Source organism: Theropithecus gelada, chromosome 5, assembly GCF_003255815.1.
Source record: "Theropithecus gelada isolate Dixy chromosome 5, Tgel_1.0, whole genome shotgun sequence".
Lineage (NCBI taxonomy): Eukaryota > Metazoa > Chordata > Mammalia > Primates > Cercopithecidae > Theropithecus > Theropithecus gelada.
Window position 1 is genome coordinate 7,197,876 of NC_037672.1, and position 25,469 is coordinate 7,223,344.

The window sequence follows — 25,469 nt, forward strand, 5'->3', positions numbered from 1 at the left end:
TACTGAACTTGGGAGACCTGGGGAGCAAAACTGAGCAGCTTCCTGATCCTCCCTGGGTCCGAGAAATGGTGTCCTGTGACACAAAGAGGTAGATCCTAGGTAGAACGAGAAGCAGCTCTGTGTCATGCTTTTCAGGAGCAACTACCTACTGGCCTGAGAGAAGAGCCCCGCTATGTCTGACTCATTCCACTTTGTGAGCTCAATGACTGTTTTCAGAAGAAAGGGATTCCCCTCTTGTTTGAATGGATGCTCCTTCACTGGGTGCCTGGTGAAGAGCCAGGCCTGGAGCCTCGTAAGTGCAGGGCTGACCTTGTACCAAGAGGGGAGTCAGGGCTTATTCATCCATTTCTGGGTGCCAGTTGTATGGCTTGGTTAATTAAGCCTTGTGCAGCCATCCAGATGCCATTCTTCATTTTCACTTAATTCCCTAATCGGAATGCCAAGGATTACAAATTAAAATTTGCGGCCAGGCGCGGTGGCTCAAGCCTGTAATCCCAGCACTTTGGGAGGCCGAGACCGGTGGATCACGAGGTCAGGAGATCGAGACCATCCTGGCTAACATGGTGAAACCCCGTCTCTACTAAAAAAAATACAAAAAAAAACTAGCCGGGCGAGGTGGCAGACGCCTGTAGTCCCAGCTACTCGGGAGGCTGAGGCAGGAGAATGCCGTAAACCCGGGAGGCGGAGCTTGCAGTGAGCTGAGATCTGGCCACTGCACTCCAGCCTGGGTGACAGAGCGAGACTCTGTCTCAAAAAAAAAAAAAAAAAAAAAAAAAAAACAAATTAAAATTTGCCACCTTGTCTGAAGTAGTAGGGAGAAATGGACGAGCAGTGGAAGGCGAAGTTATTGGCAGAGGTTCATAAATGTCACTTACTATATTAAGTGGTGTGAGCAGCTAATTATCAAATGACTTCAGAGCTAAAAATCTGTTTTCTTACAAAACATGAAAATGACAAGTAGAGTGAAAAGATTTGGATCATGCAATCAGCACCTGGATATTTAATTTGCAAGTATGTGGTACTCCATAACCTTCCGATTAAAGTAATTAGTACTTTAAAATAGGAAAGTATTAATCCTCCTGTCTTTGTTTTTTATTCAAAAAGTAATGGGGCATAAGAAGCCCAGTCTTTATCCCTACATTATATGAAATTATAAGCAGCCGCTGCGGTTTGCCAGTCTTGATGCTTGAGTACAATAGGAATGTTGAAGTTTATAATGGTTTTGTTCTTGCACCTCTGGAATTTTATATTCATTTTCCTTGGGAGCTTGTCTTATTTTGCCTGAAGAGTGTTTAGCATTGATTATCAAGCATGCACTGAGAGTGTTCAGCTTCTGAGCTAAATTCACTCCTCTCTTCCTCTCCCCCAGCTTCCCAGCCTCCCTCCTGTCCCAACATTCAATATTTATTGAACTCCAGTTCTGTTTCAGGCATTGTGGTTGGACACTAGTTTTAGAAACCCAGTCTTTTTTTTTTTTTTTTCAATGATAGCATTGCCAATTACTTTTAATCTTTCCATCTTGCTGTATAGTCCTGCTTAGATGCTCCCAGAAAGAAAATGTCACTCAGAATGGCAGGAGCTTAGTATGCGTGGAAATCTGTGACACACTCCCCACTAAAAATAGCATTTTTCTCTGGCAAATCAGTTATCCCATTTGTAATTCTAACATGAAGCTTAGCTGGGATTCGAAATATGCCATTAGGTGACTTGATTACCCCCTCATTTCAAAGCCATAACTTTGCTCTATCCTGCTGAGTTATTTTTGACAAAGAGCATTTCCTAGGTGTGTGTGGTGGTTTTTACATTGCTTATTCATAGGCTGTCTTACAGAGAGGATTTGAGGAAGGACTATTTCCTTTGATTTTTATCAGGCTCCTTGACTGTGGTCATAATGGAGGTGGACTCAGTCTCAGCACATGCTGGGACCAGGAGGAAGGAGGAACTAGGCAGGACCGGCTGGTTCTGGAAGCTTCTAGGGGCATGGAGTGCCGATCGTGTTTTAGCTCCAGCCTTACTCTAGGCCTGACCACTCCACACACCTCTCGCCTGTGATCTTATTTAATTCTCACAACTCTCCCATTTTAGACCAGGAAGCTGAGGTTCAGAAAGGCTTATTGGTTTTTGCCTAAGGTCACACAGGTAGTAATGGATTTGGCTTAGGCCTGAATGTTTTCAATCTTTTCTTCTATTGACCAAACAGCTTTTTAAAAAGACTGAGCTTAGATGTTTCAGAGAGTCAAAGAAAGTAAGGCAAAAAAAGAAGTTCAGATCTATGTCTGTTTCCTCTATTATTAGAACAAGCTTAGGACTCTTTCTAGATGCTACCAACATTGCCTCTAAACTGTCTTGAAACTGTGTTTGTACAAAGTAAGTGTTTCATGAGTATTTGTCGAATTGAGGCTTTTAAATATGTGTGTTTAGTAGTTTTTTATGTGCCAACCATATGGTATATTTTTACAACTTCTACTCTTTTTATTCGTTGTAAACACTTTAGAGAAATGATTTTGTTCCTCATCTCTAAAAACCTGAAGCCCAGGGATATTAAACAACTCATCCAAGATTCTTTTGTTCACTTGTTCTTTGATTGGGTTGCTGGTTCATGCATGCAGTACTTTTTAAAAAGTAATTAATGGATTGATGAATCCAACAGATTCTTGCTGAGGGCTCCTTCTGCACCAAGCACTGTGGTAGATCCAAGACTCTCGTTTGCCGCACACTAGCAAGTGTCTTGGTTTTTGTCCTTATAGAGCTTACACAAGCACACACAACTCCGTACACTGCTAATTCTTTGATTCTACACTGTGGTCAGAGCTATGAAGGGACAAGGGGCTCTGTTAAAGAATCTTGGAGAGGATGCTTCTAAGGGAGGCTTGTTAAGCTGAGAGCTGGTGATGAGCATTTTGGAGTGGGCAGCATGCATAGGAGGTAGGAAGGGATGTGGACATTTGAGGACTCAAAAGAGGACCAGGCCAGGGTGGGAGGTGTAGACGGCACAGAGATTGAAGAGTCATTAGAGCCAGTGAGGGGCCTTCCCTGCAGCAACACTGCCTCCATTCTTTATCCTGAAATTCTAATTTTCTTCACAACACTCAAGGCTGCCGGAAACTACCTTATGTTTTCAAATTAATGTTGTTGTATTTCGTCTTACCCACCTGGGCAGTAAGTTCTGTGAGTGCAGGGACCTTCTGTCTTGCTCGCTGATTCATCCCCAGTGCCTCCAACAGTGCCTGGCACAGCAGGTGCCACTACACAGTAGGTACACATTACACTTGGTGGAATGCTATAATTGAAAATCACCTGCAGAGAAAACTTGAGGCTATAAGGTACTTGATAGCAAAGACTAGGAGGAGGTGCAGCATTACTGAAACCAGAAGACAACACAACATGTTTCCAGATGTGATGTGGTCCTTCAGGCTACCCAGCTTCTTCCAAGGATGTCCTGTGGCTGGGACACCCTTGCAGGGAGATTCTGTTTGATGGAAGGACTGGACAAGAGTTGGGCCATCATCTGTCATGATAGGAAGGATGGCAGAGTCTATGTAGATGTAGCAGGTGTGTGACTTGGGGAGAGAACATGGGATGAACCTGTCAGATGCTTCTCAATGAAGTTCAAGGTGAGGACAACAGGGGAGGAAAAGGTGGGAATGTAGAAAAGTGTGAAACAGTCCTGACCATGGGGAGGGGGCCTACTAGAGAAACCCAGACTTGCTGAGCAGCATGGACTGCCCATGTGAGGCTGGTGGGCCTCCCTGCCTGGACGAGGTGCCTTCGCCTGCAGTGGTCTCAGTGGTCTGGATGGAGGCATGGAGGCCACTGGAGGGCATGGCATAGAGCCCAGTGGTTAAAACCCAGGCCTGACTGCTGGGGTTGAGTCCTAGCTCTGCCACTTACTGTGTTGGTGACTCCAGTTGCCTTATCTATACAATGGGATGCAGTGCTGACCTTAGCCCGGTGCCAGGACCAGAGCTGGCCTGGAGAGCTTTTCCAGGTGAGAGGGAGAGGGATAGGGACTTAGCTATATTAGTATCCCGTGGCTGCTGTAACAAATGACCCTGACCTTGGTGGTTTCACGCAACAGAAACTCACCCTGTCACTGTTCTGGAGGCCAGAGTCCCAGATCAATTGCTCTGGGCTGAAATCAAGGTATCAGCAGGGCCATGCTCCCTTCAAATGCTCTGGGAGGGTTGTTCCTGCCTCTTCCAGCTTCTGGGGCTTCCAAGACCACAGCACTTCTTGGCTTGTGGCCAACTTACTTCTGTCTCTGCCTGCATGTGGCCTCCCCTTCTTCTGTATGTATGAAATCTCCCTCTGCCTCTCTCTTAGGAGGCCACTCGGGACTGGATTTAGGGCTCACTGGATAATCCAGCATAGTCTCCTCGTGTGGAGATCCTTCACTTAATTATATCTGCAAAGGCCCTTTTCCCTTTGAGGGTCACATTTCCAGGTTCCAGGAATTAGGGCTACAAATCTTTGGGTGGAAGTGATCACAACATCTCAAGAGGATGAGGAAGGAAGTGGAGACTTGAGAGGCCTTGAGAAGAAGTAAAAGGAGGAGGTCAGTGGGTTAGAGGACTCGAAGGGGTGTGTCAGAGAATGGTTTCTGGAATGTTTCCGAGGAGCTGAGGGGTGTTTTTAGACACGGGAATGCTGGGAACGGTTACCTCTCCATCAGCAATGGTTGGTCCAGGGCTCAAACCCAGGTCTTCTGACTCCAAGGCCGGGGCATCCTCTGGTGCTTCCTGGCTGTTTGCAGACCATTTGGTGGAGATTCTTCTTGGATCATGCAAGAGGAGACTCACAAAGAGGGAAGGGCCTGAGGTCTGCGTGGAGGCAGCACTTCTCTGAGACCAGAGCGCAGCTCCCCCACCTCCCCAGCTTCCCTCAGGGTTCAGTGGGATAGACGTGGTTCCTTGCACATGGCAGATGCTCAGGAAATACTTCTGGAATTGAATCATCTCACTTCATGACCCGTTGTGAGATATTCCACTGGAGGTCCTTGTGGGGTGGTGGTCAGTTTTACAAGGCTTAAAAATAATGCCCATCTCTTTCCCTTCCAAGTTCTAAGCTATTTTAAAACTCTGACCCCCTCCCTCCCTCTCTTCTTTTCTTTCTCCCTTCCTCCCTCCCTTCCTTCTCTTCCTTCCATTTCTTCTTCCATATGGATTAAGCATTTGGTCCATGCCAGGGACTGTGCGTGCGTGCTCTCCCTCCAAGGCTCTCAGCACGGTCTATGATGCTTGGACTGTGACTGTTTCCCATATCAAATCCTGTCCCTTTGGTGGCGCAGGCCTGGTGGCACCAGGTGAACCTCAGAAAGCACGTCTGGGCTGGGTCTCAAGGGCCATTAGGACTTGTCAGAATGTGCATGGGGCATTTCCAGCAGGGGGAACGAGTGCCAGAGGAATATGTGCAGGAGACTGGACACGTGGGTGGTGGTGGGGAAGAGGCCTTACTCTCTGAAAGAAGGTCCTCGTGGACCCTTGAATCTCTCCTCACTCCAGCCCCATGATACAGATAACCCGTGTCCAGGCCCTTCTACCTTTCTGGAAGGATCAGTATCAGAGTTCACCTGGAGCACCAGATGGTTGGCAGGAGCAAAGGTCAGCTAAGGTGGACAGCAGCCCTGTCCTCAAACCTGATCCTCGCTTCTGGATTTCCTGAGAGGTGGTGGGTTCCTGTGCAGCACCCGACATGGCGGGGTTCTTATGGAGTTTGTAAAGGGGCCGCTGGAGAGCAGAGCAGAGGGAACGCCTGCTGGGTTCCCACGGCAACTCTCACTGTCACCTTCCAGCAAGGTGAGGGTTTCTTGAGGAGTTCTGTCTGACAAACACCTTCTGTTCTTTTGGCAAGTGTTTACTGTGCTCTCCCTCAGCGCTAGGCATGATGTAGGGTGGGTGCTGGGGAGGAAGCCAAGAAAAGCAGGGAGCCTGTCAATGCCCACTGTTTGCAGGGAGAGAGGGCTCATGTGCCGAGAGGCATGGTGCAGGGTGCAGCGCAAGGTGGAACCACCATTGCAATGGCAGCTTCCACCCCGCCCGTGACACTCAGCATGTGTCTCACTCCGTCCCCAACTGTTTACTCTGCTCAGTTGTGGCCAGCGGGGCCCGACTCAACGACAGAGTGGCTTCCTTCAGCGGCCTGGAATGGTGCTCTTGCACTCCTGGACACAGATTAACCATGCCCCGCACGCCCAGGCCAAGCCTGGGTTCCAAGTTTCCTCAACGGCACAGTCCATAGGATTCTCCTCACTCCAGGCACCGGGTGGAATTCAGAAAACATCAGCAAAACTCCAGCCACCCCCGCAGTGATGCCCCTGGGCTCCAGGCCTGCACTGCTGTTGCCCACCAAGGATTGGAGGAAACCCTTGGAAATGCAAGGGAAGGGCAGGTGGGCAGAGTTGCCTTAGGGAACGGAGAAGCTGACTGCTAAGTTGAAACCTCAAGGATGTAAATGCAAGGAAGAGGCATCTCCAGTGAGAGGTCCACTCTGGCATGTGGATTCCAGAACCCAGAGAAATTCATGTGTGCCCCTCTTCGCTCAAAGAGGAGCTTCTGAGAGACCCCTCAAAAATTGCAGTTTCCGCCGCGGGGCCTTCCCTGGGCTCCAGGACTGACTCCAGGCTCCCTCTTCTCCCTATAGGATATATAGGCTGTTTTCAACCTCTTTTTTTTTGAGACGAAGTCTCACTCTGTTACCCAGACTGGAGTGCAGTGGCACAATCTTGGCTCACTGCAACTTCCGCCTCCCAGGTTGAAGCGATTCTTCTGCCTCAGCCTCCTGAGTAGCTAGGATTACAGGCACATACCACCACGTCCGGCTACTTTTTGTATTTTTAGCACATACAGGGTTTCACCATGTTGGCCAGGCTGGTCTCGAACTCCTGACCTCAGGTGATCTGTCTGTCTCGGTCTCCCAAAGTGGTGGGATTACAGGCATGAACCACCGTGCATGGCCTGTTTTCAACCTCTTGTTTCAAGTTCCCGTTGCAGCTCCAGATTCTTGGCATCTCAGTGCTGAAGAGAGGGTGGGCCTCATTTGTAACAGGCACATACTAAGGAGTCCAGCTCTACTTTTTGTTTACTTAATAGATTATATTTTAGCACAGTTTTAGATTTGTAGAAATATTGAGAGGAGAACACAGAGAGAGTTCCCATTATCTCCCCTACCCAGTTTACCCTAGTACTCATGTCTTATATTAGCATGCTACATTTGTTACAGTGAATGATCCAATATTGATACATTATTATTAGCTAAAGTTCACAGTCTGTTCAGATTTCCCTCGTTTTTACCAAATGCCCCTTTTCTCTCCAGAGGAAAAGACTTTACCAGGGCCTTACCTTTCTTAGGGGAGAGAACATTTTCCCAGCTCATGAGCTAAGAGCTAACCTGAGGATAAAGCGATTTATACCTTCCCAGGAAAACAGAATCTTAGAATCTGGATACTGCACAGGATCTTAGTGGTCGTCTGGCCCAAATTCTCAGCTAGAGCAGGAATAGTCTCTGGTATGCCTAATGGATGGCCAACCCATTTCTACTTGGATGTTGTCATGGATGGAGAGGGACTGCAGTACCTTCAGGGTTGCTGTTATGGGTGGAATTGTGTCCCCTCACAAAACTATGTTGAAGTCGTAACTCCTGGGACCAGTGAGTGTGACCTTACTTGGAAGTGTAATCTTTGCAGTTGTAACCTCACTAAGGTGAGGCTGTTAGGGTAGGCCTTGATCCAACATGACTGGTATATTCATAAGAAGAGGGAAATCTTGACATAGACACAGGACGGACACCATGTGAAGAGAGGCACACACTGAAATGATGCAGCTATAAGCTAAGGAATACCAAGGGTTGCTGGCAACACCAAGCTGGCATGGAACAGATCCTCCCTCACAGCCCGCAGGAGGAACCATCCCTGCCAACACCTTGACTTTAGACTGTTGGCCTCCAGAACTGGGAGGGAATAAGTGTTGTTCTAAGCCATCCAGCTGATAGTACTTGGCTACATAGGAAAGTACCCTAGGAAACAAGCACATCTCCCTAAGCCACACCTTCTGAACCAGAACCTGAGAGCAGGCCTGGGGAGCTGCATTTTGTGTCTTCAGATCGTTCTTGTACATTCTGATGTTTAATAGTTTGAGAACTTCTGCAGGAGAGCAGAGTACCCCAAAGATGCATCCTCTAGTTGGTTCAGAGTTGAGTCACAAGAATCCTCATCTAAGGCTGCAGACCCTCCCTGCTACCTCCCTCACCTTGGGGTTTTTATCCACCAGCAGCCCTTGCCGGCTGGAGGATGCTCCTGAGGACCTTAATTTCCTGGCACAGCTGCCTACCATTTGCATGAGCCAACACCTTCATCTCGGCCTTCTGGTCTCCGAGTGACACATTTCTGTTGGTTGAAGCCACCCACTTTGTGGTACTTTGTTACAGCAGCAGTCACAGGAAACACATGCAGTTCTCCGTCTCAGTGCTGGGCAGCTGACATTCCCAGAGGGTACATCTGTCCATAACCAGAAATCCATTTATACAGTGTCACGTGTGGTAAACATGGTGTTTACTACAAACAGGCGGCTGAATTGCGGTGCCATCCTAATGCAGCCTCTCCTCACCTGCACACTGGTCCCTACGTGGGACTTCTCCCCTCTCCTTCCTGGAGCTCTCCACCTCTTCCCATCTCATCAACAGCACCTGAATCTCAGCCATTGCCATTTCTTTCTTGGCCTCTGCCGCCAACTTCACGTCCATCCCTGACCGTCCAGTCCATTCACACACCAGCCAGAGGTACCTTTTCAGTGAATCCGGTTGGACCACTTGTGCGGAAAAGCCTTCACCAGCTTTACCCTGTTCCGTGGTAAAACCCAAATCCCCACCATGGCCTGCAAGACTCCGTGTCAGAAGCCTAAGGCTATTTAGCCTGGATTGGTGATATTTTGTGTTTACCTGATCATAATCATCAGATATCTGCAAGGTTGTCGTGGATAAGACAGTGGAAACTGGGGCAGTGATGGAAATTTTAGGGATATAAATGTCAGCTAATTATGAAGAAGGCCTTTCTGCTTCTCTAAGCTCTTCTATAAGGGGAGTTAGCCTGGAGGGGCAGCTAGCTCCCCATTGTGGTGGGTGCACATGGCAGAGGCTGGGGACTGCCTGGCAGAGAAGATGTTGAGAAAACCCAGGTCTTGATTGGAAAGGTGACTTAGCTGACATCCAAGGTTTATTCCATTTCTAAAGCCACCTATACATTTTCCATCCTACAGTTGTTTCCTATGATCATCATTTAACCTTCAGGTAGAGCACATTTGTCTTTTCAAATAAGGGTTTCAAATGTTATCTCTCTACCTACCTATCAGTCATTCATTCATCCACTAATCCATCCATCCATCTACCCACTCACCCATTCACTTGTTCTTCTACCTACCCATGTGCCCATGCACCTACTCATTCACCCATCCATCATCCATTTACTCATCTGTCCTTCCACCCATGCATCCATCCACCCATCTTTTTCACCCACCCATATTTTCATTCATCTATTCATCCATCCATCCTTCTCTCTACTCATCCACCCATCTGCCCATCTATCAATTTGCCCATTCACCCACCTGTCCACCTGCCATCCATCCATCTATATATCCATCCACTCACCCGTCTATCTATCATCCATCCTTCATCTACCCATCCAATCTTCCATCCAGCCAGTCGGTCATCTATCAACCCATCTATTCACCTACCCATGCATTCCTCCATTCATTTCATCCATCATCCGTCCATCCATTCATCCATCTATCCCTCCATCTATCCATCCATCCATTCATCCATCTTTCCGTCTATCCATTCACCCATCTGTCCATCTATCCATTCACCCTTGCAGCCATCCACCCATCCATCCATGGGTTTAACATGTTTCCCCTGCATCTTCTTTTCTCTGCCATAAAGAATGAGATCAAGAAAGACATGCCAGACATAACAACAGCCACAACAATGAGAAGTCACGTTTTCCAGCAACTGTTCTGTGCCAGAGACTGGGCTAAGTGCTTCATGTACTGTTTTGAGACAGTAGGACAGATGGTCCAGCAAGGACTCTGGAGCAACATGTCATGGGTTCAAATCCCAGTTCTGTCATTTAATAGTAATGTGACTTTGAACAAGGTATTTTAATTTTTCTGTGCCTCAGTTTCTTTACTTGTAAGAGAGACATTAATCACCTACCTTATAAGACATTTTTGTGATGATTAAATGGCTTTTATATATATATAGCAATTAAAACAAAGCCTGATCATAAGAGGCACTATTACTAATCCTCTCAGTGACTGTCATTTGTTGTGGGTGATCATATTCTCACATAGCCAACGGGAAACTAGGCTCAGAGACATCAATAACCCACCTGAGCTCATGCAGTTCCTGAGGGGTAAAGCTGAAATTAGAAGCTAAGTTAATGTGACTTCCAAGCCCTTGCTTCCAAATATAACAAAATTTTACCTTCCAGGAAAAGTTGATTAGGATATGTGTAAAAGAGAGTTAGGAGGGAAGCACAGGAAGGACAGGGAGGATTTGAGGCAGAGAGAGGTGGTTCCACTTCTCCTTTTTGCCTCTTCCAGGGCTGACCGGTCTGTCACAGTCTGGCGGTGGGTGGAGTAGGCAGTGGGCAGTGATGTGGAAACCCCAGGAGGGAAGAGTTAGTGGCATCTGTCTGCATCTTTTGCCCCTTTAAGGAGTAGGGCCTGGAGAGGGAAGGCCCAGTCCCACTTCTAAACATAGAATCTTTAAGAGGAAAATTGTCAGCGAGGAAAGATGCAAACTGCTGACCTCTTATACCTTAGAGTCTAGGTTTTACCAAAGTAGAAATTTAATAGTTTGTCATAAGTCTTATTGGTGTTTTGCTCATGTAGGTGACTATTTTTACTCTCATTTAACCTCTCATAACAATTTGGACAGCTAATATACTCAGGAGGTATTTTTCTTCTCAAATTTCCATTGTCCATGCCTGCAAATGGATAGTTTATAAACATGATTGATGGTCCCAGAGAGGAATCTTGCAGCATTATCTGTCCATTGGAATTACCTTCTGATGAGGAAAATTTCAGTTTCACTCATATTGAATTGGTTTTGGGGGTCTGTTGTGCTTACACCTGCTACCTTGAAGATGCCAAATTTATGTTGTAAAAAAAAATGGCCATGGTGATTTCATTTTCCTTCTGAATTAATTATCCACCATGTTGATTAATGAGTCCTCTTTCAATTTCTGGAAAACATTTGCTGCATGTGCATCAAATTCTATCCTAATTTTGCTCTGACACCCTGCTTGCCATTTGGTGAGAACTTGATTAATTTTTATGTGAAATAAGTAAGAAGAAAGAAAGAAGAATTAATGTCATCTTCTCTCTTTTTTTTTTTAATCATCAATAGCTAATCAAAGTATTAATCAGGTCTTGGATAATTTAAGCAGTACTGTTTCCCCTTAGAAAGATGTTATCATCAGCAAACCTATTCCCAAGTTTTAATAGCCTACATTTAGTAAGTGGTTCCTGTGTGCTGGACGTGGTTCTAAACTCCTGTGTGAAGTCAGTCACTTCCAAGAGGAATATCACTTGGAAAGTTTGTATATGTAGCAAAACTGGCCAGAGAAAATATGTTCATCTTTGAAGCACAGTGACAAGATGACATTTTTGTGACCTCGATTTTGCGACCTCAAAAAATAATTGTTCCTGAGAAAGCAGTGGGTGAATCCTGCTAACTTTGCCGAGCTGTTGAAGTAGTAAAGACACGTGAGAGTCAGAGCCCTGCATATGTAGCCCAAAATGTCTCTGTCCACCTCATGGGATCGTTAGGGACTTTTAGGGGAGTGGAAAAATGTGTGTATTTCATTGTTGCCTGAATAATTAAAAATGGCAAAATGCCATAGGGGGCAATGAAAATTTAACTCTTTACCAGTGAACCTGATTCTGTATGGAAATGAAGAATTCTTAATATTTGTTTTCCTCTCTTGCAGCCCTTTGGGAAATTAATGGATAAGAGTTGGCTTCATTAGTGGCATGGTATTTTAATTGATTTAAAGGGACATTTCTTTTGTGGCTTTGGAACACCCTGACAGTTTTTATCATCGCCTCTTCTGACAGATTATCCATAGTGATTAACATTAAAACTGTTGCAGTGAAGAGTGCCTCTGGGACTGTCTTCCCAGGCAACTGGGAAGGTGAGCTGTGGGCACCGACTCTATTCTGCAGCCAGTCTTCTGTGAGAGGGAAGAACCAAGAATGAGGAAACTATTATTATTTAGAACCAACAAAGGGCCAGGCTGTGCTGTGTGCCTTCTGTTTCTTCTCTTCTTTAACTCTGAACAGCAACCTATGAGGGTGGTCCTCATTGTGCTGGTGTGGAAACTCAGTTCTTTACCCAGGCCCCTTAGCTAGCAGGTGCTTTCACAGCAAACCACTGGTAAAGCAACTGGTACAGCACCTGCCGTTTTCCCAACACAAGCAGCCACACATTTGGTCGTGTAACTTAATGAATTAATGAATGATGGATGGAGTGGTCAAGTAAGATGTGTTAGTTTCCTATTCAGCTGTAACAAATTACTACAAACTCTGTGGTTTACCACAATATGAATGTATTATCTTAGAGTTCTGGAGGTCAAACTCCAATACAGGTCTGACCAGGTAAAAATCAAGATGTCAGTTGTAGATAGATCAGTGGGGTGGCTATCATTTACAATAATCCATTGCACATATCAGAATAGCTAGAAGGGAATAATTCTAATGTTTCTAGCATAAAGAAAAGACAAATATTTAAGGTGATGTCTATCCCAATTAACCTGATTAAATCTTGCCACATTAAATGAATGTATTAAATTATCACATGGGCCCAGAAAATGTACATCTGTTACTTGTCAATTAAAAAAAAGATGTCAGCTCTAGGGGAGGTTCACTTCCTGGCCTTTTCCAGCTTCTTGAGGCTGCCTACATTCACTGACTTGGGACCCCTTCTTCTATCTCCAAAGTTGATGTCATCACTCCTATGTCGGCTTCCTTCGCTGAATGGCATTCTCCGACTCTGACCCTGCTTCTGCCTGTTTTCCTATTTTAAAAGGCCTTGTTCTTGATCTCAATCTTATGGTCAGCTGATGAGTAGCCTTAATTCCCCTTTGCCATGAAACCTAACATGTTTGCAGTTCTGGGGATTAGGCTGTGAATGTCTTTGGCAGGGGCACTGTCCTCCCTGCCACATAAGGCTTCTTTTAAGGTGTGAAATCCATTCTGTATGCCTCAGAGTAGAGAAGGGATTTTGTTTTCTGAGCTTGTACAACATTGATTGTTTAGTTCATTTGACATTTAGCCATATACACACTGCCTTGAGGCAGCTCTTGTGTTTCTTTGTTGCTTTGTAACCTGCAAAGCACTCGTTGCATAGACACATGTTCAATAAGCACTTTTTGAGAAAATGAAAGAAGCAAATGAATGACCTGTTGTTTAAAACTAGGCTAAGTTGTGTCTTAAGGGAATGGAAGCTCTTTTAATCTAAGATGGTAAAATTTGAGCATCAAAAAGAATAATGACTGTAGTTGATCAAAACCTACCAAATATATAAAAATCTTCGATTTCATAGTGACGCTATGCAGAGGAAGAGAGGGCTTCCTAGGTTTGGTTAAACATTTGGACTCACAAGACTCTCACAGGGCACTCGTGGCCTCATCTACTCAGAAGGCTTGAGGGTCTGCAACACCACTTGCTGTGAGGACAGCATTATTTCCCTGTGGGTGTCCTCGCCACAGGTCACACAGCAGCCTACACAACTGTTTGGGGGGCATTTTCCTCCCAGGTGACACAGGTCAGGTTCAGGGAGATGCAATCCACATCAAGCAGGTGCAGGAGTCTTTCTGGCTTAAAATACTCCTACCCCACAGGTGGCAGTATCTTTTGTAACAACTCACAGACATCGCTTCCAAGGGTCCCACAAGAGATATGCCCAGTTCAAAGAGGCATCTTCCTCAGGGAGGTTCAAGGTATGGCATCCCTGTTAGGTATTTAGTTTATTTACCAGTCTTCTCATCCATGTGTAATTTACCAATCTGGCATTATTTTTGCTAAAAGCCATGTTGCCTGGTAACCTATTTGATGTTCTTCCTCTTAGTACGTTTCTGAGTAAGAGTTAACTAAAGCTCAGATTCTCAGGAAGCTGAGAAAAGTTATATAAACCTTTGCCCTCATGCTAAAACATAACAAAACAAGCTGATAAACAAACAAACCCAAACTCATTATTCACCATTGAAGGCTGCTAGACATCAACCCTTTAATTAAAAAATTGACAAAATACAAGAGAAATAATTATGCAGCTCTCTGAACTTTATGTCAGAGTAACAGAATTGTTGATGAAAGTTCTTTTTGAAGAATTTCAGCTTAAAAATGCAGAAGAAATGATAGAATTAGACAATGTGCATTTTTAAACCCCTAATGAAATCATGGATCTAGGTAACAATTAGAAATTTACAGGAAAGAAAAACCATCAAAAAGTGTACAAGGTACATGAATAGACACTTTTCATAAGAAGATATACATGCAGCCAACAAACATATGAAAAAAAGCTCAATATCACTGATCATTAGGGAAATGCAAATCAAAACCACAATGAGATACCACCTCACACGAGTCAGAATGGCTATTACTAAAAAGTCAAAAAATAGGCTGGGTGCGGTGGCTCATGCCTGTAATCCCAGCACTTTGGGAGGCCGAGGGAGGTGGATCACTTGAGGTCAGGAGTTCGAGACCAGCCTGACCAACATGATGAAACCCAGTCGCTACTAAAAATGCAAAATTAGCTAGATGTGGTGGTGCACACCTCTAATCCCAGCTACTCGGGAGGCTGAGGCAGGAGAATCACTTGAACCTGGGAGGGAGAGGTTGCAGTGAGCCAAGATCATGCCATTGCACTCCAGCCTGGGCGACAAAAACGAGACTCCATCTGAAAAAATAAAAAAATAAACAGGTGTTGATGAGGTTGTGGAGAAAAAATAATGCTTATACACTGTTGATGGGGCTGTAAACTAGTTTAACCATTGTGGAAAACAGTGTGGCAATTTCTCAAAGACCTAAAAACAGAACTACCATTTAACCCAGCAGTCCCATTACTGAGTATATACCCAAAGGACTATAACTCATTCTGTCGTAAAGACACATACACGTGTATGTTTATTCCAGCACTATTCACAACAGCAAAGACATGGAATCCACCTAAGTGCCCATCAATGGTAGACTGGATAAAGCAAATGTGGTACATATACACCATGGAATACTATGCAGCCACTGAAAAAGAGTGAGATCATGTCCTTTACAGGAACTTGGATGGAGCTGAAGGCCATTATCCTTAGCAAACTAACTCAGTAACAGAAAACCAAACACCGCATATTCTCACTTATAAGTGGGAGCTAAATGATGAGAACACATGTACACATGGAGGGGAACAACAGACATTAGGGCCTATCAGAGGGTGGAGAGTGGGAGGAAGGAGAGGATCAGGAAACATAACTAATGGGTATTAGGCTTAATACCTGTGTGACAAAATAATCTGTACAACAAACCCCCATGACACAAGTTTACCTGTATGAAAAACCTGCATATATACCCCTGAACTTAAAAGTTAAGAAAAAAAAATAAGTGGATGTTAAAATCATTAGACGCATGGTTGATAAGAAATATTAGAATGCAGGGATCATGCTGGCACTGCTTGAACCTATGGGTTCACCCTAACCTTACCCTGTAGTATGGATATGAAGGAAGCACACAGTACAAATATACTACCACTGTGGGGGATGCTGGAAAACGAAAAATGGAACCAACATATAGTCCAGCCATTCCACTACTAGATATATGTCCAAAAGAAAGGAAATCAATATGTCAAAGAGATATCTGCATTCTCATGTTTATCACAGCACTATTTACAATAACCAAAATGTAAAACCAGCCTAAGTGCCCTAATGAATAAAGAAAATATGGTATAAATACACAATGGAATGTTTTTCAACCATAAAAAAGAACAAATTCCTGTTATTTGAAGCAACATGGGTGGACCTAGAGGTCATTATGTCAGGTGAAATCAGCCTGTCACAGAAAGACAGATATCGCATGTTCTCACTCATGTGAGAGCTAAAAAAGTGGACCTTGTGAAGGTATAGAATAGGATAGTGGTTACTGGAGCCCAGGCATGGGAAGGGGTAGGTTTAGACAAAGGAAAGCAAGAATATAAATAAAATATATTTATTACCACTGAACTGCACACTTAAGGAAAAGATGGTGGCCGGACATGGCGGCTCACACCTGTAATCCCAGTACTTTGGGAGGCCGAGGTGGGCAGATCACGAGGTTAAGAGATTGAGACCACCTGGCCAACATGGTGAAACCCTGTCTCTACTAAAAATGCAAAAATTAGCTGGGCGTGGTGGCGGGCGCCTGTAGTCCCAGCTACTTGGGAGGCTGAGGCAGGAGAATCGCTTGAACCTGAGAGGTGGAGGTTGCAGCAAGCCGAGATTGCACCATGGCGCTCTCGCCTGGCAACAGAGTGAAACTCTGTCTTAAAAAAAAAAAAGAAAGAAAGAAAAGAAAAGAAAAGATGGTAAATTATATATGTATATTTTGTCTCAATTTTTAAAGGTCACTCAAAAAAAGAAGTAAAACCAATTGAATGAAGATCTTCGATCTAACTGTTAGTTTACAGGAAATACAGGGAATAGAGAGAGGTACGGTGACACCCATGGAAGCAACTGGTCAAATCCAGAACATGGGACATTCTGCAGGATGGTGGCCTGACTTCCCTAATACATCAATGCTGTAGAAGGAAAGATGGAAGGCCAGAATGTTCTAGAATAAAGGAAACTTAACTGGCATTATGGGATTTTGTTTGGTTCTTGAATTAAATGTTCAATTGTAAAAAGACATTTTGAGACACTTGAGGTAGTCTGAATAATGACAGATAACTAGACATTTCTACTTATTGGGATTGTTTTAATTTTTTTTTTATTTTGAGACAGTCTCGCCCCTGTTGCCCAGGCTGGAGTGCCATGGCCCAATCTTGGCCCACTGCAACCCCCGCCTCAGCCACCCGAGTAGCTGGAGTTACAGGCGCTTGCCACCACACCTGGCTAATTTTTATAGTTTCAGTGGAGACGCGGTTTCACCATATTGGCCAGGCTGGTCTTGAACTCCTGGCCTCAATTGATCCACTCCCCTTGGCCTCCCAAAGTGCTGGGATTATAGGTGTAAGCCACTGCACCCGGCCTGTTTTAAATATTTTATATATAATAATGACAGTGTAGGGAGTCACACTCTACCTCTGCCCTCTTAGGGGTCCCAGCTGGGCCTGAGAATTAAATTGGCAAGAGATAGATTAACAGGAAAACAACATGCAAATTTAATATAAGTTTGACATGACACTGGAGCCCATGTAAGGAAATGAAGACCCAAAGATGTGGTTAGAGGTGAATAGTAATATGCTGAGTTGGACAAAGAATAGCACGTTGTGAAAAAACAACTAAATTATGTGGTGAGGCTAAAGGCGGGTAAGAATTGTTTTACCAAGATCTATTTTTATAGAATTATCTTGGTCTCAACTTTTCATGCTTGATGATAAGAATGTTGCTTTCCTTCCAATATAGGGATGGCATCCTTCACATGGGAATTTCATCCCTCTACTTTTAAGAAACAGGTTGGACCAAGCGCGGTGGCTCACGCCTGTAATCCCCGCACTTTGGGAGGCCAAGGCAGGCGGATCACGAGGTCAGGAGATCGAGACCATCCTGGCTAACACGGTGAAACCCCATCTCTACTAAAAAATACAAAAAATTAGCTGGGCGTGGTGACAGTCATTGATAGTCCCAACTACTCAGGAGGCTGAGGCAGGAGAATGGCGTGAACCCGGGAGGCAGAGCTTGCAGTGAGCCAAGATTGTACCACTGCACTCCAGCCTGGGCAACAAAGTGAGACTCAGTCTCAAAAAAAAAAGACACAGGCTGAAGCTCAGAGTGATCTGGTACTTGCTAGTTTGTTTGTCTTTGAAGGCATCTTTAGCTGAAAATAGTATGCCGGAACACCACATTTTGGGGTAGTGTATTTTACCACCCTTCAGCAACAAGGTTAGGTAAAGTAGACATGCGCGTACATATTCATGTAGACAAGTTACTCGATACATAGACATACACACATCTCTCTGTCTGTTGATCGGTCTGTCTACGTATAACTCCTTGACAGTTAAAGAAGCACGGTGAGGTGTTTATCGGTAAAATGGCAGATCTGATATTTGCTTTAAATTGCTCAAACATGAAAGGCAGTAGAGAAAACAAGATTGGTCAGTATTGACGAGTTTTGAACCTGGTTAATGTGGAAGTCATATACTGAAGCCCTTGCAAATTGTATAATAGTTTTCTTAAAACCCTTGTATTTTTACAATCGTACACCATTCAGATGATCAAAGATGTTTGACATTGTGGAGGGTGGGGCTAAGTGGGAGGATCCTGATGTATGGCTGGGGGTCTCTTCTGGAAAGCAGTTTGTCTGGATGTGCCAGGAGACTTATGGATGTCACTGACATCTGACCCAGCAGTTCCTCTCATGGGAATCCGTACTGAGGAAATTATTGTGAATATCAAGAGCTCTGTAAAAAGTGATTTGCTTCACGATTATTTTAGATTTTGAAATTTGCAAGTAATACAAATGTGCAACAATAGAAGAATGGTCATTGAATGGTGCTGTATCATGTGACAAAATATTTTGCAACCCTTATAAAGAAGCATTTAGTTTCTTTAGCACTGGAAGATACCTATAATAATGTTAATTGGAAAATAGCTATGTTAATTGGAAAAAAAGGATAAAATTGTACCTGCATGCATCTGTGTAAATAGTGGACATTTATGAAAAACTATGCATAGAAAAAAGACTGGAAGGAAATATGACAAAATGTCTTCATTAGTTTGAATTAAATCATGACCTTCTACTGTAAAGACATGCAGCACTATTTACAATAGCAAGGACTTGGAACCAACCCACATGCCCATCAGTGATAGACTGGATAAAGAAAATGTGGCATATGTATGCTATGGAATACTATGCAGCCATAAAAAATAATGAGTTCATACGCTTTGCAGGGACATGGATGAAGCTGGAAATACTCATCCTCAGCAAACTAACACAGGAACAGAAAACCAAATACTGCATGTTCTCACTCATAAGTGGGAGTTGAATAGTGAGAACATATGGACACAGGGAGGGGAACATCACAGAGCAGGACCTGTCAGGGGTGAGAGAAGGAAGAGCATTAAGACAAATAGCTAATGTATGAGGGGCTTAAAACCTTGATGACGGGTTGATAGGTGCAGCAACCACCATGGCACATGTAAACCTATATAACAAACCTGCATGTTCAACACATGTATCGCAGAACTTAAAGTAAAATAAAAAGTAATAATAATAAAATAACAAAATGCCTTCATTAGTTCTGATTGAATGATGGATTCACAGTGAATGAAATCTTTTTCTATTTGTCTTTATTTTCCAGACTTATTTTTACCATGAACATAAATTAATTTTTTTCCTATGTAGCTTTTCTTAGCTTTATAGAGGTATGATTAGCATATCATAAAATTCACACATTTTAAGAGTACAGTCTGATGTGTTACTGGAAGTATATACAGTTTTGCAACTACCACCAGTCAAGTTTCAGAACACTGTGACTCTGAACTGCCTCATACATATTTTCAAGTAGACTTTATTTTTAGAGCAGTTTTAGATTTACAAAAATATTGAGAAGATAATACAGATAATTCCCATATATCCTGCACCCAGGTTCCCCTATTATTAACATTTTCTATTATTATGTTACATTTGTTAAAATTAACAAACCAATGTTGATACAGTGTGATCATGTATCAGTTGTTATCAAAGTCCATGCTTTATTCAGATTTTCGTAGTTTTTAATCTAATGTCCTTTGTTCTGCTCTGGGATTCCATCCAGGATATGACATGACATGTAGTAGTCATGTCCATAAATTAATTTTTAATGGGAAGAAAAGTAAAATAAACTTTATTTTTAAATCCTCCAAATATATTAGCTATCCATTTTTCCCTTGGTTTCCTTGTCGTTGTTGACTTGTTACTTGTGGACAAAAACATGTCTTATACATTCCTTTTTGTACATCATGTGGTACCTTACAAATTTACTAAGTAAGAGTCAGCTAATGGCCTTCAATAATTGGATGAAGCAGAAGTGAGCGGGGAAAGGAAGAAAAGGAGGACAAAGAAAGCCCTTGCCTCCACATAATTTAAAACCTCAGAGCTTTGAAGACTGTTGGTTTCTGTTGCAATTTCGTGTAATGGAATTCTTTTGGTTTTTGTGTTTGCTAGGTTGGAGATTGCAACCCTGAATCGAGCAGATGCAGATCTGGAGGCTTGTCGAACACAAATCAGCAAGGATATCATTGCCCTTCTACTGAAAAATCTCACCAGCAGTGGCCACCTCTCACCCCAAGTAGAGAGAAAAATGAGTGATGTTTTCAAAAAGCAGTTTATGTTGCTGGAAAATGAAATACAAGAGGAGTACGATCGGAAGATGGTGGCATTGACAGCTGAGTGTGACCTGGAAACAAGAAAGAAGATGGAAAACCAGTACCAGAGAGAGATGATGGCAATGGAGGAAGCAGAAGAGCTGCTGAAACGTGCTAGTGAGAGGGTAAGACAGGTCTGAAAGGAAGGCGTTCACTTCCCTTTCTCTCAGGGATTTGTCATTTATCCATCTACCCACTCGTCTGTCCATTTGCCTCCTCCATCCATCTACCTGTCACCCATCCAACCATCCACCCATTCATCTATTCACCCTTTCATTCATTCATGCAACCATTCCCACCATCCATCCATCATCATCTATCCATCCACCCATCCACCCATTCACCCACTCATCCATCCACCCACTCATCCATTCATCTATGCACCTGTCCATCCATCCACCCACTCATTCACCCATCTGTCCATCTACACATCCATCTATCTGTTCATTTATCCACCTACTCATTTATCCATTCACCCTGCCATCCATGCCACCCATCACCCATCCAACCATCCATCTACCCATCCACTCATTCCCCATCCAGCCATCTACCCATCCACTCATCCATGTATCCATTCATCCATGCTTCCATCCATCTACCCATCCACCTGTCTGCCCATTATCACTCATCTACCCATCCATCTGTCCAGAATTCATTAGCAAAAATGTTGATTACTTACTGTCCGTCAGGCATTGGGTTAGGCAGTGAAGGTATAGGGAACAATGAGATATGATTCTTCCTTTCAAGAAGTTCATAGTCTTATAAAAAAAATCTGTACACATAAAAAATGAGACTTTATTCAGTCATGTTATAGTAGAGATATGTTCACAGTGCTGTAGAATTAATGGGTAGAGAAGAAAGGCTTCATTCATAGCAGAGCACGTCTGTAGAGGGCATGGTTCACAGAAAGTTGTGATGTCAGAGTGCGTGTGTCCCCCTCTGGACTATAGCCTGTTAGGTTACAGTTCTCTCCAGCACAGGCTCTAGAGTCAGAAAAACCTGGACTCACAGTCTAGTACATTCCAGCTCTGCTCCTGAAGGCCTTAATTAGGCACTACAAGCCTAATGGCAGCCACCTCTCAGGGTGGGTGGGAGAAGCAATGTACGAAAAGCAGCTGCCCGGCGCCCATGGGCTGCAGAAGGCTCTCAGCTCACAGTGCTCAGCTGGAGTTCTCATCACTCAGCTTTCCCAGGGCTGGCCCAGATTGCTCAGAAATCAGCTCTTGTTTTTCCAAAAGTTGTGTCAGTTGCTGCCTTGAAAGAACTAGAGTTTTTCCTGAATGTACCAAATCAAACCTGATTTTTGTTTTCCTTTGTGAAAGAGATGGCTTATTCAGTTCATGTGACCTGAGCCTGCAAATCCTGTTCTGAACATTTACTCCCCTAGGGAGGGCTTCCAACTACTTAAGACCAAGCTTCTGAACTCAGCTTCCCTTCCGCAGAGTGTGGCCATCTACAGCTCTCTTGTTAACAGCTCGTGACTCACAGATGGTCATCTGTAGTCAGATGTGGGATGAGCAGTAAAGAAAAGGGGCGAGGTCCTCACTGTCCTGCCCGCATCTGCTCCCTTGCTCCTGGGGCCTCCCTTGCCTTCAGAACCATCTCATTTTAGGGTGTGGCTTGTGTACTCTTTGGCTGTCCAGTCCTAGTTTCCTGTGGCTGCCCTAATAAATCACCACAAATTTAGTGGCTTAAAACAACAGAAATTTATTCTGTTATATAATAGTTCTGGAGGCCAGAAGTCAAAATCTAGTTGTCAGTAGGATCCTTCCATGTTTGGTTCAGCTTCTGGTGGCTCCAGGTGTTCCTGGGTTGTAGCTGCATCACTTGAATCTTTGCTCTGTCTTCCTGTGGCCTTTTCCCGGGTAACCCTCTCGTCTCCTGTCTCTTATAAGGACATTTGTCATTGAATTTAGGTCCCACCTAAATAATCCGGGATGATCTAATAAGATCTTAAATTAATTTCATGTGGAAAGACCCTTATTCCAAAAAAGGTCCTGAGGTTAGGATCTAGACATACCTTTTTTGGGGGGTGGGGGTGTCACCATTCAGTCCACTGCAACCTCCCTCGCCGACACTGCCCTCTGATGCCCTGTCTATGACTGTGCTGGTCAACATCACGCATCCCTGAGCTGGGCCCCTAGGAAGAATGTACTGAGTGCACTGTTTGGTGATTCGGCCCCTAAATGATCCCATTATCTCTCTTTTGATTCCTTCCAGAATCTGTTACCATTTTTTTTGTTGTTGTTTTTTGAGATAGAGTCTCACTCTGTCACCCAGACTGGAGTGCAGTGGTGCAGTCTTGACTCACTGCAACCTCCACCTCCTGGGCTCAAGTGATTCTCTTGCCTCAGCCTCCCGAGTAGCTGGGATTACAGGCGCCCACCACCACGTCCAGCTAATTTTGGTATTTTTAGTAGAGACAGGGTTTCACCACATTGGCCACACTGGTCTTGAACTCCTGACCTCAGATGATCCGCCCACCTCGGCCTCCCAGAGTCCTGGAATTACAGGCATGAGCCACCATGCATGGCCAATTTTTTTTACCTTTAAAAATAATACATGCTTAACAAGGGAGGCCTGGACAGTACCATAAGGCAGCAGTCAGCAAACAAGGACCCACGAGCCCAGTCTTGCCCAGCTTGTTTTTGTGTGGCCCACAAGTTTAGTATGTTTTTTACATTTTTAAAGAGTTTTAAAAATCAAACACACAAACAAAAAGAAGAATACGTAACAGAGACCTCAGATCGCAAAGTCTAAAGTATAGCCCCTTACAGAAAGCCTATCTGATTTCAGATCCAAAGCTGAAAAAGAAAAAGCCCTGGAAAAAAAAAAAAAAAAAGCGGGGGGGAAGCCCATCCCGCCACTCAATGGCAGAGGATCATTCATTCGGCCCATTATTGAGTTCCTACTGTATACCCAACCCTGGAGATACAGGGATGGCTCAGGCCGCCTTCACAGCCGCCCTCAGGTGCCAGCATACATTTTAGCCTTTTGCTTTATCCATTTATTTTTACAAAGTAAGGATTATGCAGTTTGTATAATTGTATATGTTTCTTGTTTTCACTTTACATCACAGTATACACATTTGCTGATTTTATTAACTACTCTTACAAAATATGATGTATAAAAATAACAGCTCATTCTTCCTTAGCATGCACAGTGTGTCTGGCATTGTTCTAAGCACATCCCATTGACCGTCTCTTTATTGTTCACAACAACTCAGTGAGGTAGGGACTGAGAGGATCTCACTTTGACAGGTGAGGAAACTGAGCTGGAGAAGGTTCACCAACCTGAGGCCAGTCAGCCGCATGTTCGACAGCATACCCCCAACCACTGTGCACACTGCCCCCTCCTGCAGTGGAGGTTACATCCCTCTGCTGTGTGCCCCATGTGAACCCATCCTATGGGGCATCTAGAATGTTTCTAGTGCCTTTGCTGTCAAAAGACTGCCTGAGGCAATGCTTTTTTATGTGGAGAGCATGAGGACAGGATGCTGGGACTATGCCCTGCTCCCATCTGTCACGCAGTCCTTCTCCTCCTCAGGGCTTCCTCACCCTGTATTCTCCATGACTTTTCTGCAGCCTCTCTCCCACCCACACCACCTTGCCCACCAGCGTGCAGTGGGTGGGCACCATCACTCTAGATTTCCTAGGTTACCCTTTTCAAAGACAAGCAGCCACCTTATTTGAACCAGTCTGTTTCCAGAAATAGTATCTGAGCTGCAGAATTTAATAGAACTGATTTCCTTCCAGTCCATGCAAGTGATTCCATCTCACAAAACCACAGACTACTTTATAATTATCCATCATGTGTTATAGTCATCTTTAAATAAAATACATAAAAATATTTTGGATGTATTATTCCACCAAGAATTGGTTTTAAAAAAAGAAAAGCAAAAGGAGCAGTATCAGCTTTCCTGAGTAAAGTTTAGTGCAATACTGAGTAAAGTTTAGTACGATACTGAGTAAAGTACAGTCATCCCTCCCTCGATACCCAGGAAGCATTGGTTCCAGGACCCTCCCCACCGTCCCACCCCATGGATACCAAAATCCACAAATTCTCAAGTCTCTGTTATAAAATGGTGTCAAATTTGCACATAACGTACACAAATGCTCCTGTATACTTTAAATCATCTCTATTACTTGTAATACTTAATGTGATATAAATGTTATACAGTTATAAGTAGTTTATATAAGTGCTGTATAAAAAATAGTACTGTGTTGTTTAGGGAATAACAAGAAAAAAAAAGTCTGTATATGTTCAATACACACAGAAATTTTTGACCTGCAGGTGGTTATATCCATGGGTGCAGAACCCACAGATACAGAGAGCTGACTGTAATTAGTGGAGAGCTGAAATGTGTTCATATTATAATATTTAAATGCATATATAATGCCTTATAGTTCTCAAAGCATTTCTCCATTGAGAAGCCCTGGGGAGAGTATTGGGGGATATAGGCACGGATGGCAGGTAGCTGGGGATTATTTCCTTACCCTTTTCCTCCAGTAGGCACATTGCCCAGTCACCCTGGGTCTCCTTTCCCCATCCTTAAGACAGGGATAATCACGAAACCTGAGGTCTTAGAGGGCTGTTGTGAGAATAAGTAAGTTAATTCTCATATAGTATCTCAACCATTGCTCGGCACAGAGTCAACCCTGGACAAGGGTTTACTATGATTCATAACTGAATGTAATTTTTAAAGATGCCCGTGGCATAGAACACAGAATGTGAACTCTTTCTACTTGAAGGTGGGCAAACCGAAGCCCGGAGGGGAAGTGACTGGCAATCCAGCTTCCTGCATCCGGTTCAGAGCTGGGTCCTTCCTCTGGGGTTCGTCTTCTCCACCCAGGCTCTCCCCGCTGCTTTTCTGCCACTTAAAGTGGAGGCCCAGTAG

At 44.0% G+C, this 25,469-nt stretch overlaps 1 protein-coding gene across 2 annotated transcripts in view; it reads left to right on the plus strand.

The window, feature by feature from the left end:
• Positions 1 to 25,469, plus strand: part of EVC2 (EvC ciliary complex subunit 2) — a 146,331-nt gene that overhangs the window by 47,064 nt on the left and 73,798 nt on the right. For both annotated transcript variants that reach the window (XM_025386758.1, XM_025386757.1), the window contains exon 10: positions 20,373 to 20,697. In XM_025386758.1, the coding sequence (XP_025242543.1) occupies positions 20,373 to 20,697 (325 nt within the window). The remainder of the gene's footprint in view (positions 1 to 20,372; positions 20,698 to 25,469) is intronic.